Source organism: Drosophila gunungcola, unplaced genomic scaffold (assembly GCF_025200985.1).
Source record: "Drosophila gunungcola strain Sukarami unplaced genomic scaffold, Dgunungcola_SK_2 000157F, whole genome shotgun sequence".
NCBI lineage: Eukaryota > Metazoa > Arthropoda > Insecta > Diptera > Drosophilidae > Drosophila > Drosophila gunungcola.
Window position 1 is genome coordinate 31,522 of NW_026453318.1, and position 21,931 is coordinate 53,452.

General features: G+C 42.5%; 2 protein-coding genes across 4 annotated transcripts; both read left to right on the top strand.

Moving 5' to 3' along the window:
* Window positions 1-1,095: 1,095 nt before the first annotated feature.
* On the top strand, window positions 1,096-6,621 carry LOC128265798 (uncharacterized). Of its 2 annotated transcripts, none has more exons than XM_053002014.1 (3): window positions 1,096-2,331; window positions 5,608-5,894; window positions 5,962-6,621. In XM_053002014.1, exons 2-3 carry the CDS (start codon window positions 5,796-5,798, stop codon window positions 6,409-6,411), a joined length of 549 nt encoding a protein of 182 aa, XP_052857974.1. In that variant the 5' UTR covers window positions 1,096-2,331; window positions 5,608-5,795; the 3' UTR covers window positions 6,412-6,621. The 2 variants fall into 2 exon arrangements, with proteins under 2 accessions (XP_052857974.1, XP_052857973.1); XM_053002013.1 differs by lacking the exon at window positions 1,096-2,331 and adding an exon at window positions 4,907-5,160.
* A 5,313-nt stretch (window positions 6,622-11,934) lies between these two features.
* Window positions 11,935-15,909, top strand: LOC128265795 (uncharacterized). Of its 2 annotated transcripts, XM_053002009.1 has the most exons (5): window positions 11,935-12,283; window positions 13,221-13,699; window positions 13,804-13,953; window positions 14,546-14,897; window positions 14,932-15,909. In XM_053002009.1, exons 1-5 carry the CDS (start codon window positions 12,277-12,279, stop codon window positions 15,282-15,284), a joined length of 1,341 nt encoding a protein of 446 aa, XP_052857969.1. In that variant the 5' UTR covers window positions 11,935-12,276; the 3' UTR covers window positions 15,285-15,909. The 2 variants fall into 2 exon arrangements, with proteins under 2 accessions (XP_052857969.1, XP_052857967.1); XM_053002007.1 differs by lacking the exon at window positions 11,935-12,283 and adding an exon at window positions 12,608-12,878 and having other exon boundaries at window positions 12,933-13,699; window positions 13,806-13,953; window positions 14,546-15,115.
* Window positions 15,910-21,931: the final 6,022 nt, after the last annotated feature.

Consider the following 21,931-nt stretch of genomic DNA (forward strand, 5'->3'; position numbering starts at 1 on the left):
AGATATACGAGGTTTTTCACTCGCTCCCCGTGGGCTTGTGGGTTTTGAGAAAACCCCAAGTAGCGCAATCTAATGGTTGGTGACTCATGGACCATTAAGCAAATGTCGGGCAATCGTCGCGTGATCTCTTCGTGTGGCGAAGGTATAGGTATCTGTTCGTATCTATAGTATCTGTATCTGTATCTGTTTTTGGTCTTGGTTTTGGCAGGGGTATTGTGTTGCCTTCGAGGAGGGACAAATTTTACCGTTGCCACTTCGCTGGCTTCTCCTTTTTTATTTTTGGTTTTTTTTTTGAAATTTTTTTTTTTTTTAGTAGGGTGTAATAGGATCTGATCGGTTAGAAGCGATCAAAGATGGGGCAACGCTGAGCTGTTCAAGTTTCGCGTGGCAATGGCGTCAGTCCCCCAAAAACCGGCGTAGCTGTAAATTCCCAGCTAGCTGCGCCGCGTTGAGTCAGCGGCAGAGCATTTGGCTCAGCTGCAGCGGATTTTATGAATGAAAATTCACTCCACTTCATTTCATTCCGTTTCCAATCGAGACAACCTGTTCACCGTTCTCGCTCTCACTCTCTTTCTCTCTGGCAAACTGACGACCGGACAACCTGTTGCCCACTGCTCTTTCACTCTTTCACTCGAGTGTACCGCCACCGCTCTCTATCTCTCTCGCTGGCGCTTCTCTCTATCTTTCTCTTGGTGTCTCTAGGGCACACATTGCCATTGGCCAAACAGCTTCGTGGTCGTTCGTCTTCGGAGTGACTCTCAGCGGGCGGTGGGCCAATCAGCGCCCTCTCCGATGGAGCTGTGCGCTGGGTCAGGCACGCCCCCCTCCCCCGCAAAGCCGGTCTAGATTTAATTAAAAGGGGCAGAACAACGGAACATTTCAACGTACAAATTAAATGAGTCCCTTTTTGGTTTTGGTTTCCATTGCTTTGACCAAGATTTTTAACTTAACTGGCGCCCAACGTAGTACATGTAGAAGGATTGCTACGTATTGTATGTGTATATTAACTGTAAATCATGGCGTTGTTGCGAATCAGAGTTAATGCTTGCTCTTTGTTCTGGTTCTCTCTCTCTCTTGCGTTCTCATCGCTCTCATTCCTCTCTCAGCGAGTTTTGAGGGTTGAAGCGGATCGCGGGTTGCGAGCAGAGTCATTCAAATGCCAGCAGTGATCGCGAGTGGGATTAAAATAATATAAACTATAAATTAATCGCTTTGTAGGTGTTTTACTTCAGGGAGATATTCATATCCCTACAATGTCAGAAATGGGCTGATCTCGAGCCAATTCAATAAAAACAAAAGAAAAATGGATATTAACAATGCATCAATTGCACAATTAATGAGGTGGCTGAGTGTTAAAGTTATCCAACCACGGTTGAAAAAAATTTCATTGGAAACGCGCACTTATGTACTTGGAATCAAATAACGGCGATGACGAAAATGAGGACAAGTTTGAAGTTGATGATTGCGAAGAAGCGACGGAGGCAAAAAGAACAGCAAAGACGGAGGCGAAGATAACGGGAAAGACGGAGGCGAAAATAACGAAAAAGACGGAGGCCACAGAAACGGCGAAGACGGAGGCGAAAATAACGGTGAAGACGAAGGCTACGTAGAAGAAAATTATGTTCCAAACCCATTTGTACCATAGACATGAACCTCATCACAGTCTTGTCTTAAATAACTGGCTTCCATACAAAGCTATTTGGATTGGCATGCATGGAAGATCTTTTTGCTGTCATTTCTTTTTGGTAAAACATTAAATATATCATTTGCATAGAACAAGCTCGTGGAAGTTTTCCAAGTTTTTTTTTCATTTGCATAGAACAAGTTTTCCACATTTTTTTGTCAGAATATAAACCAGTGTAAGACGAAGAGAGAATGAGCGCATGGGAAATCAGCACACATCTGAGGGAAAGAGAGAGTAAAGCTTGACGGGGGGATTCTAGAATATTTTAGCCGGTTAAACGAGATTTTGTTTAGAATTTTACAGTTATGATTATTATGATAGCTCCCAAAAAGTTACGTTAATAAAAGTTGTACGTAACTTCGATACTTCTCTTTTCGACCAGAGGAATTTTGGGCGGGACGCGACTGTTAGCGTAGGTGCCTAAAAGCAGGCCACATAAATTTTCCCAGCTTTTTAATAGCTTCTTTGCTGAAAGCTTTTCGCCCATACATTGCCTACTTTTGGGGTAAGCTTGTGCTTGGAGGGAAACTCAGTGCTTGCATATTATCCAGTTCGTTTGTGACCTTGATCTATTGATATCCCTGTTTGTTTATTTATTGCAGCTCCCTGCCGTTTTCTATTCAACCACTTTGCGTATCTAAACTGAGGTGAGTTCTAAATGAAGTTGTATATGATTAAGTTGTATGTATATATACGTATACTTAATATGGCGTATACTTAATGTGCCCGCTCAATGGCAGCCAGGTAACAAGGCAACAGGAACCAGGTTCAGGGAACCCCAGTGCGTCACAAGTCGCACCTCGGTGACTTGTGAAAGAGGGCCAGTGCCAAAAATAGCCACTTCTCTCACTACTCTGTCCGATCCGAGCCCCTTGTTTAACAATTGTTTGGCTAGGCGGTACAACGACGACGTCGACAACGACGACTACGACGGCCCAAGTGCTTCCCACAGCGTTCCATTCATAATATAATGCGCTGGGCAAACAAGTGAGTGTGCCCTGAACCCCAGATTCGAGATGCGAGGTTCGAGATGCGAGATGCGAGATTTAAAACCCGAGATCCAATATCAAAATCCGAAATGGCCTGAATGGGAGATGACGCGTCGAGCCGGAATTACACACTTATTTCTTAGCTAAAGTAAACAACAAACTCTGAGCAAATTTAATCCAAAACATATACAAAAATCTACAAATTGGCCAAAAGTAAAAGTAGCTATGGTGGCTTTTCCAATGCCATTTTGCTTTCATAGCTCCTTATTTATGGAGCTTTGCCTGAAATAAATAAATATAGAAGTCATAACCAAATTGCTTTGATAAAAAACTGTGGCAGCGTCATCCGCTGTGGCGTGTGCCGTAAAAAGCCGATAAGCGATATTTGCCATACATGGTAATGAGGATCCGCAGACTGGCTGGACCTTATTAGCGATCGCAAATGAATGCTGATAGGGCTGAGCGATATTTCCGTCACTGTAACCCAGTGTATTTTGTTCTTGTTTTGATTTATTATTATTTATTTTTGAGGCCATAAACTATTTAGTACGATGCACGTCACTGTGGAAGCACTCATCAATGGACGGTCATTTCTAAAAAGGGAAAGGCAAATAGGAACTGGGAGATAGCGGAACTTCCTCGGCGGATGACGCTGCAAATTTGCAAATTAGCTAAGGCTGAGATTTTTGTGCGTGGCCAGAGTTAGCACCTCCTCGAGTGCGATAATTAACAGTCAACAACAACAGTTGGGGTGAAATAAAAGCAACTCTGGCTTGTGGCGGGGGAAAGAGTGAAAAGCCCTCGAATATTTTTCCCAAGCTCCAGTTCCATAAAAAGCAATTGGGTAAAAACTGAATCGTGGAATTCGCAACGGAAGTTCCTGCTCCCAATAGGATCCATGTTGATAAGCTGGGATCACGATCTGCGTAAGTTTGGCGAAAACCCCGTCAGAACTTCAATGAGTAACTCATTGGCCCTTGGGATTGTTAATGTGATGTGGGCGATGTGATGTGATGCGATGTGATCGGCATAGAAGAGACAATCTGTCTGGTGTCTCTTATACTGCTACTACTCCGACTGAAGTCCACATTGGCCAAGTCAAGTCAAGTCCACATTGGCCAAGTCAAGTCGTTTCCATTCAGTGTTCGGTGCGCGCACGTGCCAAGCGATCGATCGGAAATGCCTACGGACCAACGCGTCACTTCCATGGCAAGTGGCACTCAATCGCCTCAAAAATCGCAAGCTTAGTAAATAACACAGCAACCACAGAAACGCGAGATATTTAAAAAGTCAACAAAGTAAACGCAACTCTTTGATTTCCATTGAAAAGAGCATCCTTCATAAAGTTGCCTTGATGGATTCTGAATAGGTCTTCAAATATAAAATAATGTTGCTCCTCAGTGATTCAGAATCTTCGGATCTTGAGCCCTTGTAATTTCATTACCAAATGAAACCACTTTATCTGCTAAAATTCCAAGAACCAAGGGGAAAAGTGGCTAAGTGTTGCACTTAGTAAATATGTTTTAAAGCTTAAAAGAAACATTTTATATGTGTCTGTAATTACAATAAGATGTTTATAAAAAGTATCTAAAAGAAACGGCGTGTTTTGGGTTACTAAGCAGCTATATATGCCAGTAAAAGACATGGCTTTAATTGCTTAGAACCAAATAAACCCCATTACATAGTGTAGGGTGCAAGAATTCAATGTGACATCCGTTTTGGGCCATGAAGCGTGTGTGCATAAATTACATATGGGCAACTCACTTTCTGCAAGACAGGAAGAAAACAAAACGTCAATAGCAAGTGCAATCACTACTACTATTACTAAACAGGGAATAGCGATTCCCAGTCTGAGTCAGAGTCGGCTACTTCTTGATCAATAGGCCATTTTTTTTTTATCGAATTTCAGTTAGCACGCGTCAAAAAGGCTTGTCGTCATCGATCGTTCACTGATGCTGTTGCCGCTGTGGTTGTTGTTGTTGTTGTTGTTGTTGTTACCGCACTTGTCGTTGTGGCTGCTGTTTTGTGTACCCACCACTCGCGTGTGTGTGCGTAAACCGTACAGCGTACAGCGTACAGAGTATAGAAAGAAAAAAAAAGTAAGCTCGGCCACGCGCTGCGCCGCTCGTGCGGCTTCGGCTGCTGATAGCGCCGGATGGCGGTCCGGTTCCTACTTAAGCAGCGGGAGTGTGCCCCAACTCCTCATTAACCGTAAGATCTCGCAGAGCAAAGACGCCAGCTCTTCAGCTCACTAAGCTTCAGCTAAAAAGACCAAAATCAAATAAAATAAACTCAAAAAGCCCCAATTCATAAACGAGTTTGAAATCGCGATCGCGAGTGCTGATCAATAAGTAATAAGTCACATAAGTCTGAAAATGGCCACCGGTACAATTGCCATCACGGAGCCCTGCTCCGCGGAGCGTCTGCAGCAGAGTCCTGCGACAAAGTCCTGCCCCCAGCAACCCACCATCTCCATCAGCCCACTGTGTAAGTGTCGAGTCCGCATCTCCGCAACTCTGAATCACGTCCGCAATAAAACCGCTATATATCTGCCCGGTATCTTCGTTTATCCATATCTATATCTGTATCTATATCTGTGTCACCGCTTGGCAAACAGGGAAGCGCGTCTAGCCTCAAATAAGTTTACGGCAAACAGAAACTACCAAATCAAATGTGGAAGTGATTGGATTTCAAGAGACGGTCTATTTAAGTGCTGTACTAGATCGAAAACTTTCAAAGCCTCTGCCTTTATTGTGATCTTAAATGTCGTTTTTAATTGTAAAAATTGCCTTGTTACAATTCATTCTTGTTTTAAAAACTAAGTATTTCTGTTAAGTTTATTTTTGACCTATCAATCTGAGATATACTCTATATGATTTTCTCTTTACTTTGACTCGGCCTTACTGACTTACTTTATAATATTTTCTCTTACAGCTCCTGCCAAGTGCTGGCTCCTCGGGGTCCTGCTGCTACTCACAATTGCCGCCAGCTGGCCAAAGGGGACATTCGCCGCACCGCGAAGGGCTCGAGGACTCTCACTGAGGTCTACACCTTCGGAGCCCCCAAGACACGAGCCCAATTTGATAACGAACAAGACTGAGGGCAGGCCCTTTTGCAAGGATATGAATTACTCAGCGGAAAAGCGGTTGGAGCAACTCGAGTCGGCTCGCCAAGTGGCCAGTAACACCAAGAAGGCCGTCATCTGCCTGACCAATGAATACGTAAGTGCATCCATCAATGTCTTGGGGGACACCAGAAATGCTAAGTTTTCTCTTACCCATTCACCAGTTGTCACAGTACGAAGTTAATGAAACCTTTGCCCAAAAAATGGAAAGTTTAAATTTTCGTAAACTGGGACTGGAGCATCCGCTGCACTCGGAAGTGAAGAAGGTTGCCTTCAACAAGCAAACGGAGGAGTTCTCCTACACGGGCACTGTGGCCGATGTCACCAACGAGCTGCCCGCCATCATCGAGACCCTGCTCGTCTTGCAGAACCTCTTCGATCAGATTAAGTTCAAGCATCAAATGTGGCACTGCTACTTCTATCACTTCATGGACTTCTTCAGGGATAACATCCATAAAGCGCTGAATGTGACCAACACGGAGAAAACGTGCAATCCCAGAGATGTGCATTACAATAGGGGCCACTTGGAGCTGCCGTTCGTCTCGGCCGTGGAGACCATTAAGGTGCTGACCATCGTGGAATACAAGTACGAGCAGCTGCTCAACCAGAGTTAAGTACACTAATCCACCGATCCGCTGGCCAAATGCCACCGCAAAAAGCCATACCAAAAAGAATCGCCTCTGCAATCTGCGATCTGAAATCTCAAAACAATCGTATTTCGTATCCAGTTTCGAAGACCCTTTTATTTATTATAACTTATTCGTATTTATATCGCTTTCGTATTCTATATATATACATATATACCCATACCCATGCAACGCATTCACCGCCTCGCAGGCTCGATAATTTATGAAAACTATAAATTAAGTTTATTTTTTGTATGCTATTATCATATATTATTACTACAAATAAATTATAACGATTGAGCGCAATTTTAAAATGGATTTAAATGGAATCATGGCTTTTTAAAATTTATATAACACAATCACTTGCAAATCAAAGATATTTAAACCGTTTTCCACAAACATAAAATCTCTAAAAACAAAAAGCAAGAGTTTTTAAATATTCTCATGAGTATGAATGTGTTTATACATATTTAGCATGTTTTTGGCTATTCCCTAACCAGAGTTTCAAAATGTATAATAGGGAGGAGTTCTAACACAACCAATGACTAAAGAATTCCATTTTCGGTCGGACTCGTCACCTGTGCCCTGGCCCACCCCATCATCATCATCATCATCATGGGGCGTTTACGTTTATAGCTCGTGCCAGGGGCACGTTCCGCTAGATATACGAGGTTTTTCACTCGCTCCCCGTGGGCTTGTGGGTTTTGAGAAAACCCCAAGTAGCGCAATCTAATGGTTGGTGACTCATGGACCATTAAGCAAATGTCGGGCAATCGTCGCGTGATCTCTTCGTGTGGCGAAGGTATAGGTATCTGTTCGTATCTATAGTATCTGTATCTGTATCTGTTTTTGGTCTTGGTTTTGGCAGGGGTATTGTGTTGCCTTCGAGGAGGGACAAATTTTACCGTTGCCACTTCGCTGGCTTCTCCTTTTTTATTTTTGGTTTTTTTTTTTGAAATTTTTTTTTTTTTTTAGTAGGGTGTAATAGGATCTGATCGGTTAGAAGCGATCAAAGATGGGGCAACGCTGAGCTGTTCAAGTTTCGCGTGGCAATGGCGTCAGTCCCCCAAAAACCGGCGTAGCTGTAAATTCCCAGCTAGCTGCGCCGCGTTGAGTCAGCGGCAGAGCATTTGGCTCAGCTGCAGCGGATTTTATGAATGAAATTCACTCCACTTCATTTCATTCCGTTTCCAATCGAGACAACCTGTTCACCGTTCTCGCTCTCACTCTCTTTCTCTCTGGCAAACTGACGACCGGACAACCTGTTGCCCACTGCTCTTTCACTCTTTCACTCGAGTGTACCGCCACCGCTCTCTATCTCTCTCGCTGGCGCTTCTCTCTATCTTCTCTTGGTGTCTCTAGGGCACACATTGCCATTGGCCAAACAGCTTCGTGGTCGTTCGTCTTCGGAGTGACTCTCAGCGGGCGGTGGGCCAATCAGCGCCCTCTCCGATGGAGCTGTGCCACCCACACAAGCGCTGGGCAGGCACGCCCCCCTCCCCCGCAAGACGGTCTAGATTTAATAAATAGGTGCAGAACAACGGAACATTTCAACGTGCAAATTAAATGAGTCCCTTTTTGGTTTCCATTGCTTTGATCAAGCTTTTTAATTAAGCTCACCGCGCAAAGGCATAATATTTATAAAAGGTGTTATTGATAAGAGTAAAGGAAACATTTCTGCTTCTAAAAAGGATCTATATTCCTGGGTCAATGTCTGTTTGCTTAGTTAAACACTTACTAGACTCTTAGATTTAAGGCAATTTGGATAGAAAACTGTAGTATACATCTTATTTTGGCTAAATTTCAAACAAAAATCTCTCAAAAGATTTGTTTATTTTAAAGAATCTTGAAGAGCGCAGACTCTAAAAAATCTTTTTTTCTATATTAATTAAGAAAGTCGTAATGGTCATTAAATTTCCAATCAATTTGCATTCACAGTTAAAAATGTTTATTTTGAATAAAATTTCGCAAAAAATAACATGTAACTAAACCGTTATGAAAAATGCGAAATATGTTTTTTGTTTAAGTTAAAGTTTAGGTTAGAGGCTTCACAAAACAGTCAGTCTTTAGTCTGTGCGTCTTATTTTGCCAAGCTACATAAAGTGTTCTTATTTTTTTAATGAAGAAAATAAAAAATTTGGCTAAACTTTTTTTTCAAAATCGATCAGGAATGCAATATTTGCTTATCTAATCATATCAAATGGTGTAATTCCAAGGCTGTGTGGTAAAAACAAAAGCAAGAATAAAAAGTAAGTCAAACCTACAACTTAATTTCTTTATAGATTAACCCTTTACCGAACCTATAATTTAAATGTTAGCTCATCCTTGTTTGGACCATACCAATCTTTGATTTCACTTCAAAGGTGTACAGCCGACTGAAGATTTCCTCAATCAAACCCATCCATACGAGATTAAGGTCCATGGCGAATGCCAATTGCAACGGCAATTGAGGATCGGACGAGCGGCGGAAACAAATAAAGACATAAACAAACAAACAAACAAACAAGCAAGCAAATCGACTAACTAACCGTTTAAGTTACCGTTTCGGATGTGAGAATTGCCGTTGGAGATCTTGATAAAGCGAGCGATTTTACGCATAATCAAAAAACATCAAAACAACTGGGCCCCGAACGTGAACGAGAAACTCACACCTCCTTCTACGACTACACCTCCTCAAAATAAAGGAGGGTTTGCTAGGTAGGCGGTTCGGATCGGGTCCTGCCAAAGGGACAGGAGCTAAGCAGCGTGTAATGACGGATGGTTCTCCTCTGTATCCGTATCTCTGTATTTGTATCTGCATCTGTATCTGTATTTGTATCTGTTTCTGTTGCTGTTTCTGTTGCTGTTTCTGTTGGTTAACCTTCCTGCTCGAGGTCGAGGCGAGGTGTTCGCTGTGGCAATTAAAGCGTATCCTTAGCATTCGCTACGCCGCTAAAAAATTACACCATGACAGGACACAATGTATTCAATGCCAAAAGGCCGACAGGACCTCACAGGACAGCTCAATTTTGTAGCAAAATATTTTTGTTGTCCAGAACGAATCGCAAGTAAAACAGAAAGTCGGCAAAGGAGTTGCAAGCGGGGGAGTGGGTATGGTGTATGGTATAGGGGGTAGGGGGTAGGGGGTAGGGGGTTGTGCCTCCCGCGGGGCATTCTGTGTGTGTGTGTACCGACAGCAGCAGCAGGAGCTCATCAATGCAATAATCGTGTCCATCTAGGGTATATCTCTATATATTTATCCAAATACCCACTAGATGAAGTTGTTGCTTCGGGTGCGAATTGTCTGGGATTCAATGTGTGTTTGTTTTTTTTTTTTTTGTTTTTTTTGTTTTTTTTTTTTTTTTGATTTTTTGTTGAGCCGACTTGCCGCCCGTTTCCCAAAGGAGGCACAAAAGGTGTGCTGCTGCCACCTTGATATATGTGCGAGTCCCTCTCCGTGGGTTGTGGGTCCTCCGACGAGTCCTCTGAGTCCTGTGAGTCCTGTGAGTCCTGCCCCGCGGCAAAATCAAGGCGAGTGGCCCCGCTGCGCGACACGGCTGCTTCCTGCAGCAGTTGCTGTTGCTGTTGCTGTTGCTGCACTTACGGTTAGACGCAAGGACGAACTGTCCGTTGTCCTTTGGTCCTTGGTCCTTGGCTATCTGGGCATCTACAGCTGTTTTGGGCTGCCGAAACAATGCGGCCATAATTTCGTATGCGCTGCCCACAAAAACAAATGCGGCGCAACTCTCGATTTAATTAGCCCGTCAATTGTGCAAGCCATCGGAAAATGAAAATGAAAAAGGCAAAAAGGGGAGGCCTAGGTACCGGGAGTCGGGAATCTGGAGTACCTGGCCCACTGGGCGGGCGTCTATAAGGTTTTACAGACAGAGATGATTTGCAACAGTCCAAAGTCAAATATCCTCACAGCAAATCCTAAAAAACAAAAACTAAAGTTTTTCAAAATTAATAAATCAAATAAAACACATCAATTTTACTAAGGCATAAGTACATAAGTAGAATTTGATTTGGAATTCAATATTTTCTTATTATCAAAATTGATATAAAGAAAATTAAGTAATTGAAAATTATAGCTTGTTCTTAAAGGCAAAGGCAAGGTATAGTGTTTATTGGTCTTAAATATAATCTTTTTTTTAATTCACACTGTATTATTGAAATGGTTTAAAAAATGCACAACTGGTTGTTATGCATATATTCATTTGCAATAAACATTTAACCAATTGAGCAGATATTTAACCTGCATAAAATATTATATTGATAAGAATTTGTAGAATGCATTTACATATATGGGAAATTTGTGTGTTCAGCCAATAAACATCCAACCAATTTTATATGTGGATCGTTTTGGAGCAGATATTTAACATGGCTTAGCGAAATGTGACGTTGTCTTGGTAAAATATTATATATTTATAAGAATTTATATAATGCATTAAAGTGGCATAAATAATTGGTTGCTCATTATTTATTATATTATTTTTGGATTGGTTTCGGTTTCGAAAATGTATATTTTACCTGAATTAGCGAAAATGTTGGGCTATGTTGGTAAATTCTGTACTGATAAGAATTTACAAATTTATTTTTGTGGGGGAAATGCACAATTGATTAAATGTCAACTTATTTAACAACCATTGAGTAAACGATATTTGGTTTAGAATTGTATATTTATAAGAATAGATCAAATTTAAGTGTAGAAAATTCACAATTGGTTACATATCAACCTAATTATCTGTGTGGATAGTTCTCGAAGAGATATTTTACCTGGATTAGCGAAAATGTGGTGCGTTTTGTTGGTCATTTCCGTTGGTCGCTTTCTGGTCTCAGGACTTTTTCGGAGGGGTGAGCCCATGGCCGGGTCCATGTTCAAGGTCAGCGTGAGAGTGAGAGGGGAAGAGGGAAAACCTGGTTACCAAGCGGTAAGAACGGGACAGAACCAGGTAGGCAGCGCCTTTTTGGGGCACCAGGTAGCCTCTCTCTCTCCTCAGCTCGCTCGCTCGCGCTCTCTCTCTCTCCATCTCCATCTCCATCTAGCTCTCCCGCTCTCGCTTTGAGTGAGTGGCGCCGATTGGGCCAGCGGTAAATGCCAGTCGCAATGGCGACCAGGCCGCAGCCCTGGCTGGCCTGCAGGAGCAAGAGGGATGGCGAGAGGAAAGCCGGTTGGCAGGCTAACAGGCTGGTAGGCTGGTAGGCTGGTAGGCAAGGCTATCCAGGTAGGCAAACGAATATACGTTCGCAGGTGGCCCAGAGGATATATGATCGGCGGGAGCGGGACAGCCTGTGTCTGTGTTTGAGCCTTAGCCTGGCCTGCCGATCTTCGGATTTGGATTCGGATTCGGATCGTATCGGATCGTATCGGCGGTTTTCTTCTGGACCATGGCGTACCGCTCGGCAATCGTGGCAGCGGCTTCGGGCAGCGACGCCGGCAGAGACGGCCGCCGCTCAGCTCGCCTCAGTTTCCATTTCAGTTTCGGTTTCGGCCTTTTGGCGCTGCTCATCGGGTCGGTAAAACGCTCTGGCCTGCAGCCTCTCAGCGAAGAAAGCTGGTCAAATCCAGTGCGACTTTGGGTTCAGTTCGGTTTCACACTCGGACGCGAGCAGAAGTGTCCGCGAATCAGTCTCAAAAACATCTATAACCAAAGCCCAAAGAACACACACACACACAGTCTGGAAAATAGATCGTCAAGTGCCTCATAACTATATTTTTTTTGCGAGTGTGGTGTTGCAAGTGCCGAAAAATCGAAAAAAAAAAAAAAATTAAACGAATCTCGATCGCCAATTTGGATTAACTCACACGGACGAAACACGAAAAATCATCGGGGATTCCGCGAGGATCCTGGCCGACTTTACTTTTCATCTATAATGCGGTGTGTGTATTATTTTTGATTTGAACAGAACTCAAGAGCAGACTCAAGTGGAGAGTGGAGAAAGGATGCGCCAAAGGATATATCAGCAAGACATCATTCTCCACTCTTCAACTGATTAATTGACGATCAACGATCTAGGGATTAATGCCAGCAACTGCAACATAAGAATTAAAGAACAATTATACAATAATTTCAATTAAATTATAGAAAGTTTGTCTGCTTATAAAGCTGAAAACAACTATATTTCACTATTTAAATAATAACTGAAAACGATCTTCAGTTGCGCAGTTTAAGCAAGATTAGATAATCATAAAGTGTGCGTCACTTAAAAATTTCAAATTTCAAAATTTGCCAAAAATCCAAAATTAGACCTGAAAGTAGCCGGTCTTTTGCGCTTGAAGACACTTGAAGTAGTGACATATTCGCGATCAGAGATTTTCGCTCTGATCCTTTAGCATTCGCTCAGGCTACTCTCGAGTTAATTGTCTAAATTAACAAGTTTTCCCCGCCCCCACATACACATATATTGCCCTGGAAAAGACAAAAAACCAACGAAAAGCGAACAAAAAAAGCAGCAAAACCAAAGGCAGAGAAAATGTAAAAAAAAAAGCGAACCAAATTGTCCAGACTGTTGTACGGATGCAGTTGCAGCACTCGCATCGAATATCTGTCCCGTCACCACTGACCACCTATTAAGTATAACGTAGTAGCACCAAGAACTCACCAGGAACCCACCAGGAAGGAGATTGGGATTCGTTGATCGTGATCGTTAATCGTCTCGCGTTGTTCTGCTCTGAAAATCAGCTTAGTTGATTGACTTTTGCATTCTCGATACTCATTGTGTGTCTATATTTCTTCCCTCCACCACCTTTCTGCCCTTGTCCCACCCATTGTATGCCCTGTTTCGTCATCCTCGGACTTGGACACGGATCTGAGCAGTTGGTTGGCAGTGCGCTGCGACCAGAGCTAAAGGCAGCACCACGGCACCACCAGGCAACGCAAACGGAAACGGAAAGGGTAACGGAAGGGGGAACGCAATCGCCAGCGGAAGTGAAAGCGTCTACCATGCGATGGCTCCTGCCCGTCCGCTGCTCCTGCTCCTGCTCGCCCACCTCCTCCTCCTCCTGCCCCACTTGGCGCATGGAAGGAGCACCACCAGCAGTGGTGGCCTCACCGTGATCACCACCGCCAGTACCGCCATTACCGCCAGTATCGCCACCACCTCCAGCCACTCCACGCAGCCCCAAGCAATCGCGGCCATTTCAAGTCCGCGCAAGCGCCACCGGAAGCGGAACAGCAATTGGATCGACTATCGTAACTTTGATGAGAACACCACGGCCCTCGAATGGGCCAATCCCTGCGGGGGCAACTACCATCCATCGGCGGGGGATCGATTCAATCGCCAGCGTCCCAGGCAGGTCAGTTGGCCAGACCCCCTTAACACTGCACTCAAATAAACGGGAGAGTGCCCTTTGACCCCATCTAACCCAATGTCGTTTCTTTTCCTTCCATCCGTCCATAGAGCTTCAATCAGCTGAAGCGACACGCCTTCCGGGAGTACCGCAGCTTAAACAGCAGCCAGGATTCGGCCATCGACATCCGCAACATGACCATGTGGTCGCTACACACGCACAACTACAAGTTCCTGCCCAAGCTCAAGCCCAATTCCACGGTAAGTTCGCAACAGAAGCTATAAATCCACAAACTTTGTTTTCTATATAAAATGGCTCAAAACCTTATTGTATTTTAAAAATGATCAAACTCCATCAGAATATTTGCTATACTATTAAATTTAGTTCTGAAAAACATACTATAGGGCTTTATAGTTAATTAGTTTTTTCATTTTGTTCTTAAATGTTTTATCTTGGTTTGAATTAAGTCAAACTTATAAAAAGGTTTAGATTTCTTGGTTTTTTTTTTTAATTTATATAATTTATTTATTAATTATAAACTTAAATGCATAACTAGGTTTCACGTAATTGTCAAATACATAAAGGTTCAGATATCTTGTGATGTGAAATATTTTTAAATTCTAGATTTTCTTTAATGGATTTCATTTCCGAACACTTTAATTAGTTGGCTAGATTTCTTAGGTTTTTATTTATTAGTAGCTTACCAGTCAATTCTTTGAACACGATCTGCAATGTTTGGCTATAACTTTTTAACGAACTACTCATAGAATATATCCCCACCGCTAAAACCCCATTTTGTGCCCATTAACTTATCGACTTCTGCAACTTCTTTTTTATTTTGTTAACCAACAGATTGCCCTGAAGCGCTGGTACCGCAACATGCAAACGTACGTGGCCAGCTTCGCGTATCTGCGGCGGCAGCAGATCCGCTGGGACCAGCGGTCTATCACCCGCGAGTCGAGTACCGCCCGCGAGCTGCGCGAGCTGCTTTTGAGCTCGCGGCGCATTCTTTGCGAACTGGAGACGGCCGTCAACCAGACGCAGAGTCCGCGCCAGAAGCAGCGGCGCAGTGGTGGAGCGGCGGCTACGGCGGCGGCAGCGGTGGTGGTGGTGACCTCAACTCCGCCGGTGGTGGCTCATCTGCCGCAGATCTCGCGCCTCGAGATGAACAAGCGTTTGAAGCTGCGCTCCAAGGCGGGTGGTGGCTCCGATTGGGTGGCTCCTCGTCCTTTCCAAAGCATCCGCTTTGGCTGCTTCCATGGGCGAGGCGGACTCCATTGACATGCGGTTCGTGAAGCACCACTACTACGACTTCCTGCGCACCATGTACCAGCTGCTGCGGCGCGATGGCAAGCGCGTTAAGAGTCGTCCGCGGAAGCAGCACAAGAGCAGGAACAAGAAGTCCAAGAAGCAGCAGAGGAAGCAGGAGCTGGCGGAGCAATTGGCAGAGCAGCGCTGGCGGAGCTCGACCATGAACGGCAAGGAGTTCAACGAGGTGTCCAAGCCAGGTGCAGTTGGTATGGGAATGGGTATCCAATCTCCAGCTGGCAGACGCGGCAAGCGACAGTCGAAACGCGTGCGGCGCACGTGAAATTCGGGTTACAACAAAAACCTGCCTCCTCCCCCTGCCCCCTCTCATCATATATATACCCCTGTCCTGCCCCCCTTCCTTAACAAAAACGTCCCGCCCCCCCCCCTCTTAATTTAACCGTTTATCGATCTATCGTAGCATAAGTAAATTATTTGATTGCCAGCACAGACTATTTTCCCGATTTTATTGAGAGTATTACAGACACACATTCCGTATTTATTGAAGCTGACGACAGAGGAGCCTAGTTATAGCGAACCCCTGTAAAACCCGCAAATGCAGTTGCCGTTCTAGTCACATAAGAGCAACCGCCAACCCACTGGAAAGTATTATTACCACCCATTACCCCCCCAGCCACCCCATTGAATACTATGTGACCCCCCTAATTAGTTAAGCCATCCTCTGTATTAAGACTAGATCCTAAGGCACACACTCTTTTTTTTCGTAGGCTAACTTGTGTTTGACATCTGTGATATAGTGCTTGACTAGTTCGTATTTAACCTAATTGTATATATAGCTTGGGGCTACTGCATCCATGCTTTCCTAGGCCTAAGCTTGCCCTTAGAAATCGATTTTCGTATTTATAGAACCGACCGATATATGACTAAGACAGCAGCGAAATAAAGCGAACAATAAAATGAATCAAATCTGAAAATAAATCGTGATTGTTATGTATTAATGGGCAAATGTGGCACAAAGGGCAAAATGTGCAAATTTATGCGAATACTTGCAATGGATTACATATTCAATTGCGGTTTCAAATCTCGGTTACAATTAATTTTTATTACTTGTAGTGCTTCGTTAGAATTTCGTGTTCTTTGATTCTGAAAGGCTGCTTTTGATTCAAATCTATATACATGGATTAAAAGTATTAATTTATTAAAACGACAAGAAAATGTGTGTTTTACATTTATTAAGTCCGAATCCTAAAGTGATTTGCCTTCAAAGATTATCCCTTTAGAGGCAATTACTTATTTAGAGTCTTTAAAATAAATCAATTGTTCAATTGTTACTCAAAGAAAAGGTGATTATAAGATTGGTTAAAATGATTAATTTAAATCATGTCTTATTTTTAAAAGGATAAAGTTTTAAGCGATCAGAAATTAGCGGATCCTTAAATGATTTGCCTTCAAAGATGCTTTAAAATAGCATTTTACATTATTCTAGAAATAATAAAAGGTTAATAAAGGTTAATTAAACCATATCTTATTCAAAAAGTATATCGTTTTTTTAACGATCTCAAAATCGGTATCTCATCTTAATTAAGTGAATTGCCTTCAAAGATGCTATTACTAATTTGTGTGATGTGCAATTTGTTGAAATGGTAAGTATTTTATATGGAAAATTGTTGTAACCCAAACAAAAGTTAATTTATATGATTTGTTAATGTGGTTAATTTAAAGGCATTTCTTTAAGTGGCAATCCCACAGAGTGTGGCTTAAAGTATCGAGTATTTCATTTGGTCAATAGTTTCGAGCGCATTGTATATCTCCTGGCCTCTTGGATTCTCTTGACACACTTTCTGGGGACTTTGGCTGGCTGCCATTCCCCTTCGACGGCCCGTCTTTATGGCTCCTCCGTGGGTCATGGGTTTTATGATCTCCAGCGGCGTCAAACTATTAGCACGCCAGGCCCAGCTCCACCAGCGATCCACCGGCGATCCACCAGTGATCCCCACCTGTTCCTTTTACCTGGCCCAGAACAGAAGGGCCAACAGAAAGCAATGAATGGACTGTGATCAATGGCATCACGCACTCAATGAAAGTTCGCGCCAAGTGCAGCACTATAAAGCTGATCACCAAGCCGATCATCATCATCAGTGGCAAATCTGAGTGGATCTGTGGTGCTGGAATGCTGCGATAAGCTGATACTTATCCCCGGGGTTAACTAAAACACGGTTACACTTGTCTTGAGTCGGGAATCGGGAATCGAGTTGTATTTGGCAGGACGAGTAGCAAATCCTCGCTTTGTTTTAAGCGGATTTAGGCAAATTTACTTTTTAATGCCTTGGCTTATTGCCAAGCTCCGTTTAGGGCGCTTAGTGGCAACTTATGGCCAAGTCCAGACGGATTATTAGCACTCAGCGAACGGAAGCAGAGTGTCCTTTAGTCTACTGTTTTGTATTCTATGGTATCCTGAAAGGACACTGTTGCTATTGCTGTTGACATGCAAATGGATTAGCACGAGACGCTGAACATTTCGGCATGCATTATAATGCCGACTAAGCCGTTTATTGATTGCAATCGATCGAAGGAAGTCCTCCAGACTCTAAGCCCGGTTCTCGAATTCGAGTTTTTCTAGCCATCGACCATCGACCATCGACCATCGAGTCCATAGTCCAGTGTCAAGTGTCCCCGTTTTTGGCCTGCACTCTGAGCCCTTTTGGGAAAGTAGGTGTTGTTATGTTTTTAGCTGTCATAAATATTGTAAAACTCGGTAAATATTTAAACAGCGTGCACAATAAAGGCAAATGCCAAAGAGGCTCGACAGACGGGTATCCCAATATCCCAATATCCCAACATTTCGGATTCGGACTCGAGTTCGGAGATTCTGGCTTTGTTTTTCTGGCCTGGTCATAACGGTGACTACCTGCTGCTGCTGAAATTTGAATATGTATGTGCCGCCGCCGCCGCCGCCGCTTGGCCGAAAAAAGATTAACAACATTTAATAACCCATCATTGCGCCGTCCCGTTCCCACACACCCACACCCACACACACACACACACACATGCATTGTGTCGACAATTTTGCAAGATAACTGCATTTGTGCAGTCCTTTGTGCCGGGCCACTTTTTGCCATTGTCCTGCCATTTTGCGCTCCTCTTTTTTTTTTCTTTCTTGCGACCTCACAAATTCCCAATTTCTTTTTGTGTTTTTTATTGTCCTGCGGCACCTTCCAGGAATCCCGTCCTGCGGCGGCCTTCGACTGCCACAAAACTGCGTCCGCTCGTGAACGGACAGGATATCTGTGCATCTATTTGGCTATTTCTATTGCCATTCCCACACCTTTGGCAACTCAACGCTCAATCGAACCACTGACGATGGCAACTCAATTAGGGTATCGCCTAAAATTACATGGTTATGAGTGCTGTGATAAATCCAATCAACAGACTGGCTGCTGGGAATGGTAGTTATTGAGTGTTCAGCCTTTAAAGTACTACTTTAATCGTAAGATTGCTATATTAATAGGTTATTTACTAAGCCATATTTAAGCACTATTTTAATTCTTGTCTTTCGAGCATTCTTTCTTTTATAAAAGATTTCCAAAAAAGTACTGAATAACATTTAAATTATATAATTAAACATTAGTGTTAAGTTGTCTTCGCAATTGACAACTTAACACTAACAACTTAATTCATAATTTTCTAATTAATTTATAAGTAAAAATAAGTAAGAGCACTAGGATACTAATAAAGTATACTAATCAAGGTATTTTTAAATTGAAATTGAAAACTAACAAGCACTTAAGCATAATGTAAAACTATTAAGATCCCTGCAAGTCTGCCATATACGCAACAATAAATAATCAATTGGGCATATGCCAATTGAATCTATTAATTACCGACCATTTCAATCTGCCTTTCAACGGCAATCCTAATTGATTCGTACGACAACTGAAATTTGTCGTTTCCCATAAACACTTTCCATAAACACGACTCTTAATTGAAGATTATTAAGCGCTTTCAATTCGTATGCCGACTGCACATCCATTTTTTAACATCGCCACTGGGATCGAACCCTCTACCCCCCCCGTAGTCAATCCTACGGGGGATCCCCCCACCCACTATCAATTAGCCATGAGCCATGAGCCATCACAATTGAAATTCGATTTGTTTACAAAACGATTCAATTAATTTGTCAAATTGACCGCGTGATTTGCATTTCAAAGCGTTCGCATTTCAATATTTTTTATGTTTATTATTTTTATCGGCGCTGCCACTGCCGTTGTCGCTGTCGCTTTATTATTGTTGTTATTATACTCTCTCAGAGGGTATTATGTTTTTCAGTAAAAACATTTCCGATTAAATAAGTATGTATGTTTATTTTCAGGGGATCGACTTCTCTCTCCGTTTCAAAACTATCTGGTTCTTTCCATTGCAGGAAGTATATAAGTCGGAACCGGCCGGATCGATTAAATATATATCATATAGCTACAATAGAAAAAATCGGACGAAATAAATGAACAAAAATATAACTTGGTTTTTATTTATTTTATAGTGAGATTTAATAAACATATAGTTGTTTTATAAAATACCTTATTTTTGTTATAACAGAAAGGGTATATAAACATTGGCTTGCCAAAGATTGCCTCCTCTTGTGTTATTATTATGATTTTTTACATTTGGTTATTATTTACGTTTGCATAGCCGGCCGGCTTGAGCCCGGGTCGTTTGTTGTTGTTATTGGTGGACGACTCGATGGCAATATTGACAAGCGGCCAGCGAATTTTTCCCCATTTTTTTTTCACGCTGTTTGTTTACAAGCGCTTAAGCGCATATGGTTCCCCCGAAAACGCCGTCGATGGATGTGAAAATGATGTTTTGACAACAGAAGCTAATGGCTTCAGAGCAGCCTCAATTGATTGTTGTAATTGAAAAACATGAATCGTAGGAATTTTAATTGTTAAAATATGAACAAAATCAAATCAAAAATCAAAATCGAATATAATTTGCCTAGTATGTCAAGGTAATAAGTTAATAAATTAAATGCATTGTAAAACAATATATGTATCGCAGGATTTTTATTCCTTAAAATATGAAACATGATATGATTATTAAAGATATTTAAATATAATTAGCATATTATGTAAAGGTTAATAGTTGATAAGTTAATAAATTATATGCCAATATATACAGTGTATTTTTTATTGTACTTCTCACACATGCGAAGTTCTTTCTGGGGGCTCCAATGGAAGTCCCTAAATTGCGTCGTTTGCCCCGCTCCTAACGCCTTGCCAGCGAGTCTTAATTATATAATTTGTGCGCTTGTCTGGTTGGACATATCTTGTTTTTATTAGCATACATTTTAATGGCCATTTATGTAATCTCATAGAGTGCGGCCGCATAAATCTCGCCGGCGGGTTCTCAGACAGTTAAGACCCGGGGCCTGAAGTCTGGTCCCAGGCGGGCCTAAAATATACAAAAAAAAAAAAAAAATAATGGAAAATATAAGAAAAAAATTTTGCGTATGACTTAATAACATGTCGTTGAACTGTCGCCGGCAGCGCAGCTTTTTGCCTGCGGTTTATGGGCTTGCTAGGCTGTGGATTTTTATTTCATTTCATTTTTGAGCCAAGTTAAGTTGAGCACCTCGACAAACGCTTTTTAATTGTTTTAATTTTTTTCACTTTGCTGCTTACCCACTTCAACCCCCCCCCCCCCCCCAAAAAAAAAAAAAAAACCCCCCTTCCATCCAACACCCTTGTGCACATTGAACTTGAGCCGACGACGGCAAAGAAATAAAAGCAACTCAAAAGAGCGAACAGCGCAGCACAAAATTTTAATTACCATGAGTAATATTTTATTACACTTTGACACTGAAAGAAAACTTCACAAGAAGTGGTGAACCCAAGAACAAAGCGAACAAAAAACGAAAAACGACAAAAAAAGCAGTAGCCATAAACAAGTCGAATAGGAAATACCCTAATATCAGGCAATTCTCGGCCAGCAAAGGCAATCGATCAAATAGATGTGCTGTAGTACGATATCGCCTGAGATTTTCATATCCCTAGCGCTACGGGGAGCTTCAGTTCACTGGGATTGCCGGGGAGGGGGTGGAGAAGGGCAATCATCGTTATTAGATACCGCTTCTAAAGAATATATATAGACACACACAAATCACATAATAAAATGTGCAACAAATTCGTAAATCTCCGCTAGCAGAAAAATGACATGGAAAAAACAAAAAAAAAAAAAAAAAAAAAGGAAAACGAGAACGAAAAGGGAGCGCAACAGCAACGTTTGGCAACTAACTTAAGTAGCGGTAGCAAAAGGCTACTAACATGTTTATGCTACTTTTATGAGGCGGCAATAAATCGAACCAAGTACGAAAATAAAAATGAAAATAAAACTGGAAATGAAAATGAAAAAGGCAAGGGCCCAGTTTGCTCTGTTCTTCTGTAGCAGGATCGCCGGCACTCGGCACTCGGCACTCACACACAATGACTTCATCGATTTATAGCGGTCACGAGTGCGGACTGTTGGTCTGGACTGGCTTCTCGGTTTTGGTTTTTGGTTTTTGGTTTTGGTCTTTGGTTTTAGGGCTTTCAGTTATTCAGTTTTTCAGTTTTGGTTATTGCCATAGACCTGAGCATGGAAATGGACATGGGCGACTTGCGCTGCTGCTGCTGCTGCTGCTGCTGTTGCCTTTTATGATGATATTGTTTTGCATTTCGCACACACACAGGACTCTCAGCGGTGGCAGCCACTGTGGGTCGTTCTTGTTGGTGGTGCGACGATGGTGCGTGCATGGATTAAGTCTAGGATGCAGTGGGTTTCCTGGAAGCCACGGAATAACTCGCGACGCGTACGCGCTCATCCTGCCATGCGTTTTATGGTTTGTCGTCATAATCACCGGCACAGCATCTCGCGGTGCCGCGTCCCTTTTTCACTTTTCCACTTTTCCACTTTTCCAACCCCTCCCCCTCGGTT

Excerpts from the sequence above, each read along its gene's own strand:
- LOC128265798 (XM_053002013.1), top strand. The coding sequence starts at position 5,049 with ATGGCCACCGGTACAATTGCCATCACGGAGCCCTGCTCCGCGGAGCGT. Across the intron at positions 5,161-5,607 it reads CATCTCCATCAGCCCACTGT|CTCCTGCCAAGTGCTGGCTC; the intron begins GTAAGTGTCGAG and ends TTTCTCTTACAG. Across the intron at positions 5,895-5,961 it reads TCTGCCTGACCAATGAATAC|TTGTCACAGTACGAAGTTAA; the intron begins GTAAGTGCATCC and ends CCCATTCACCAG.
- LOC128265795 (XM_053002009.1), top strand. Across the intron at positions 13,954-14,545 it reads AGCTCAAGCCCAATTCCACG|ATTGCCCTGAAGCGCTGGTA; the intron begins GTAAGTTCGCAA and ends GTTAACCAACAG. Across the intron at positions 14,898-14,931 it reads GCGCTCCAAGGCGGGTGGTG|CATCCGCTTTGGCTGCTTCC; the intron begins GCTCCGATTGGG and ends TCCTTTCCAAAG.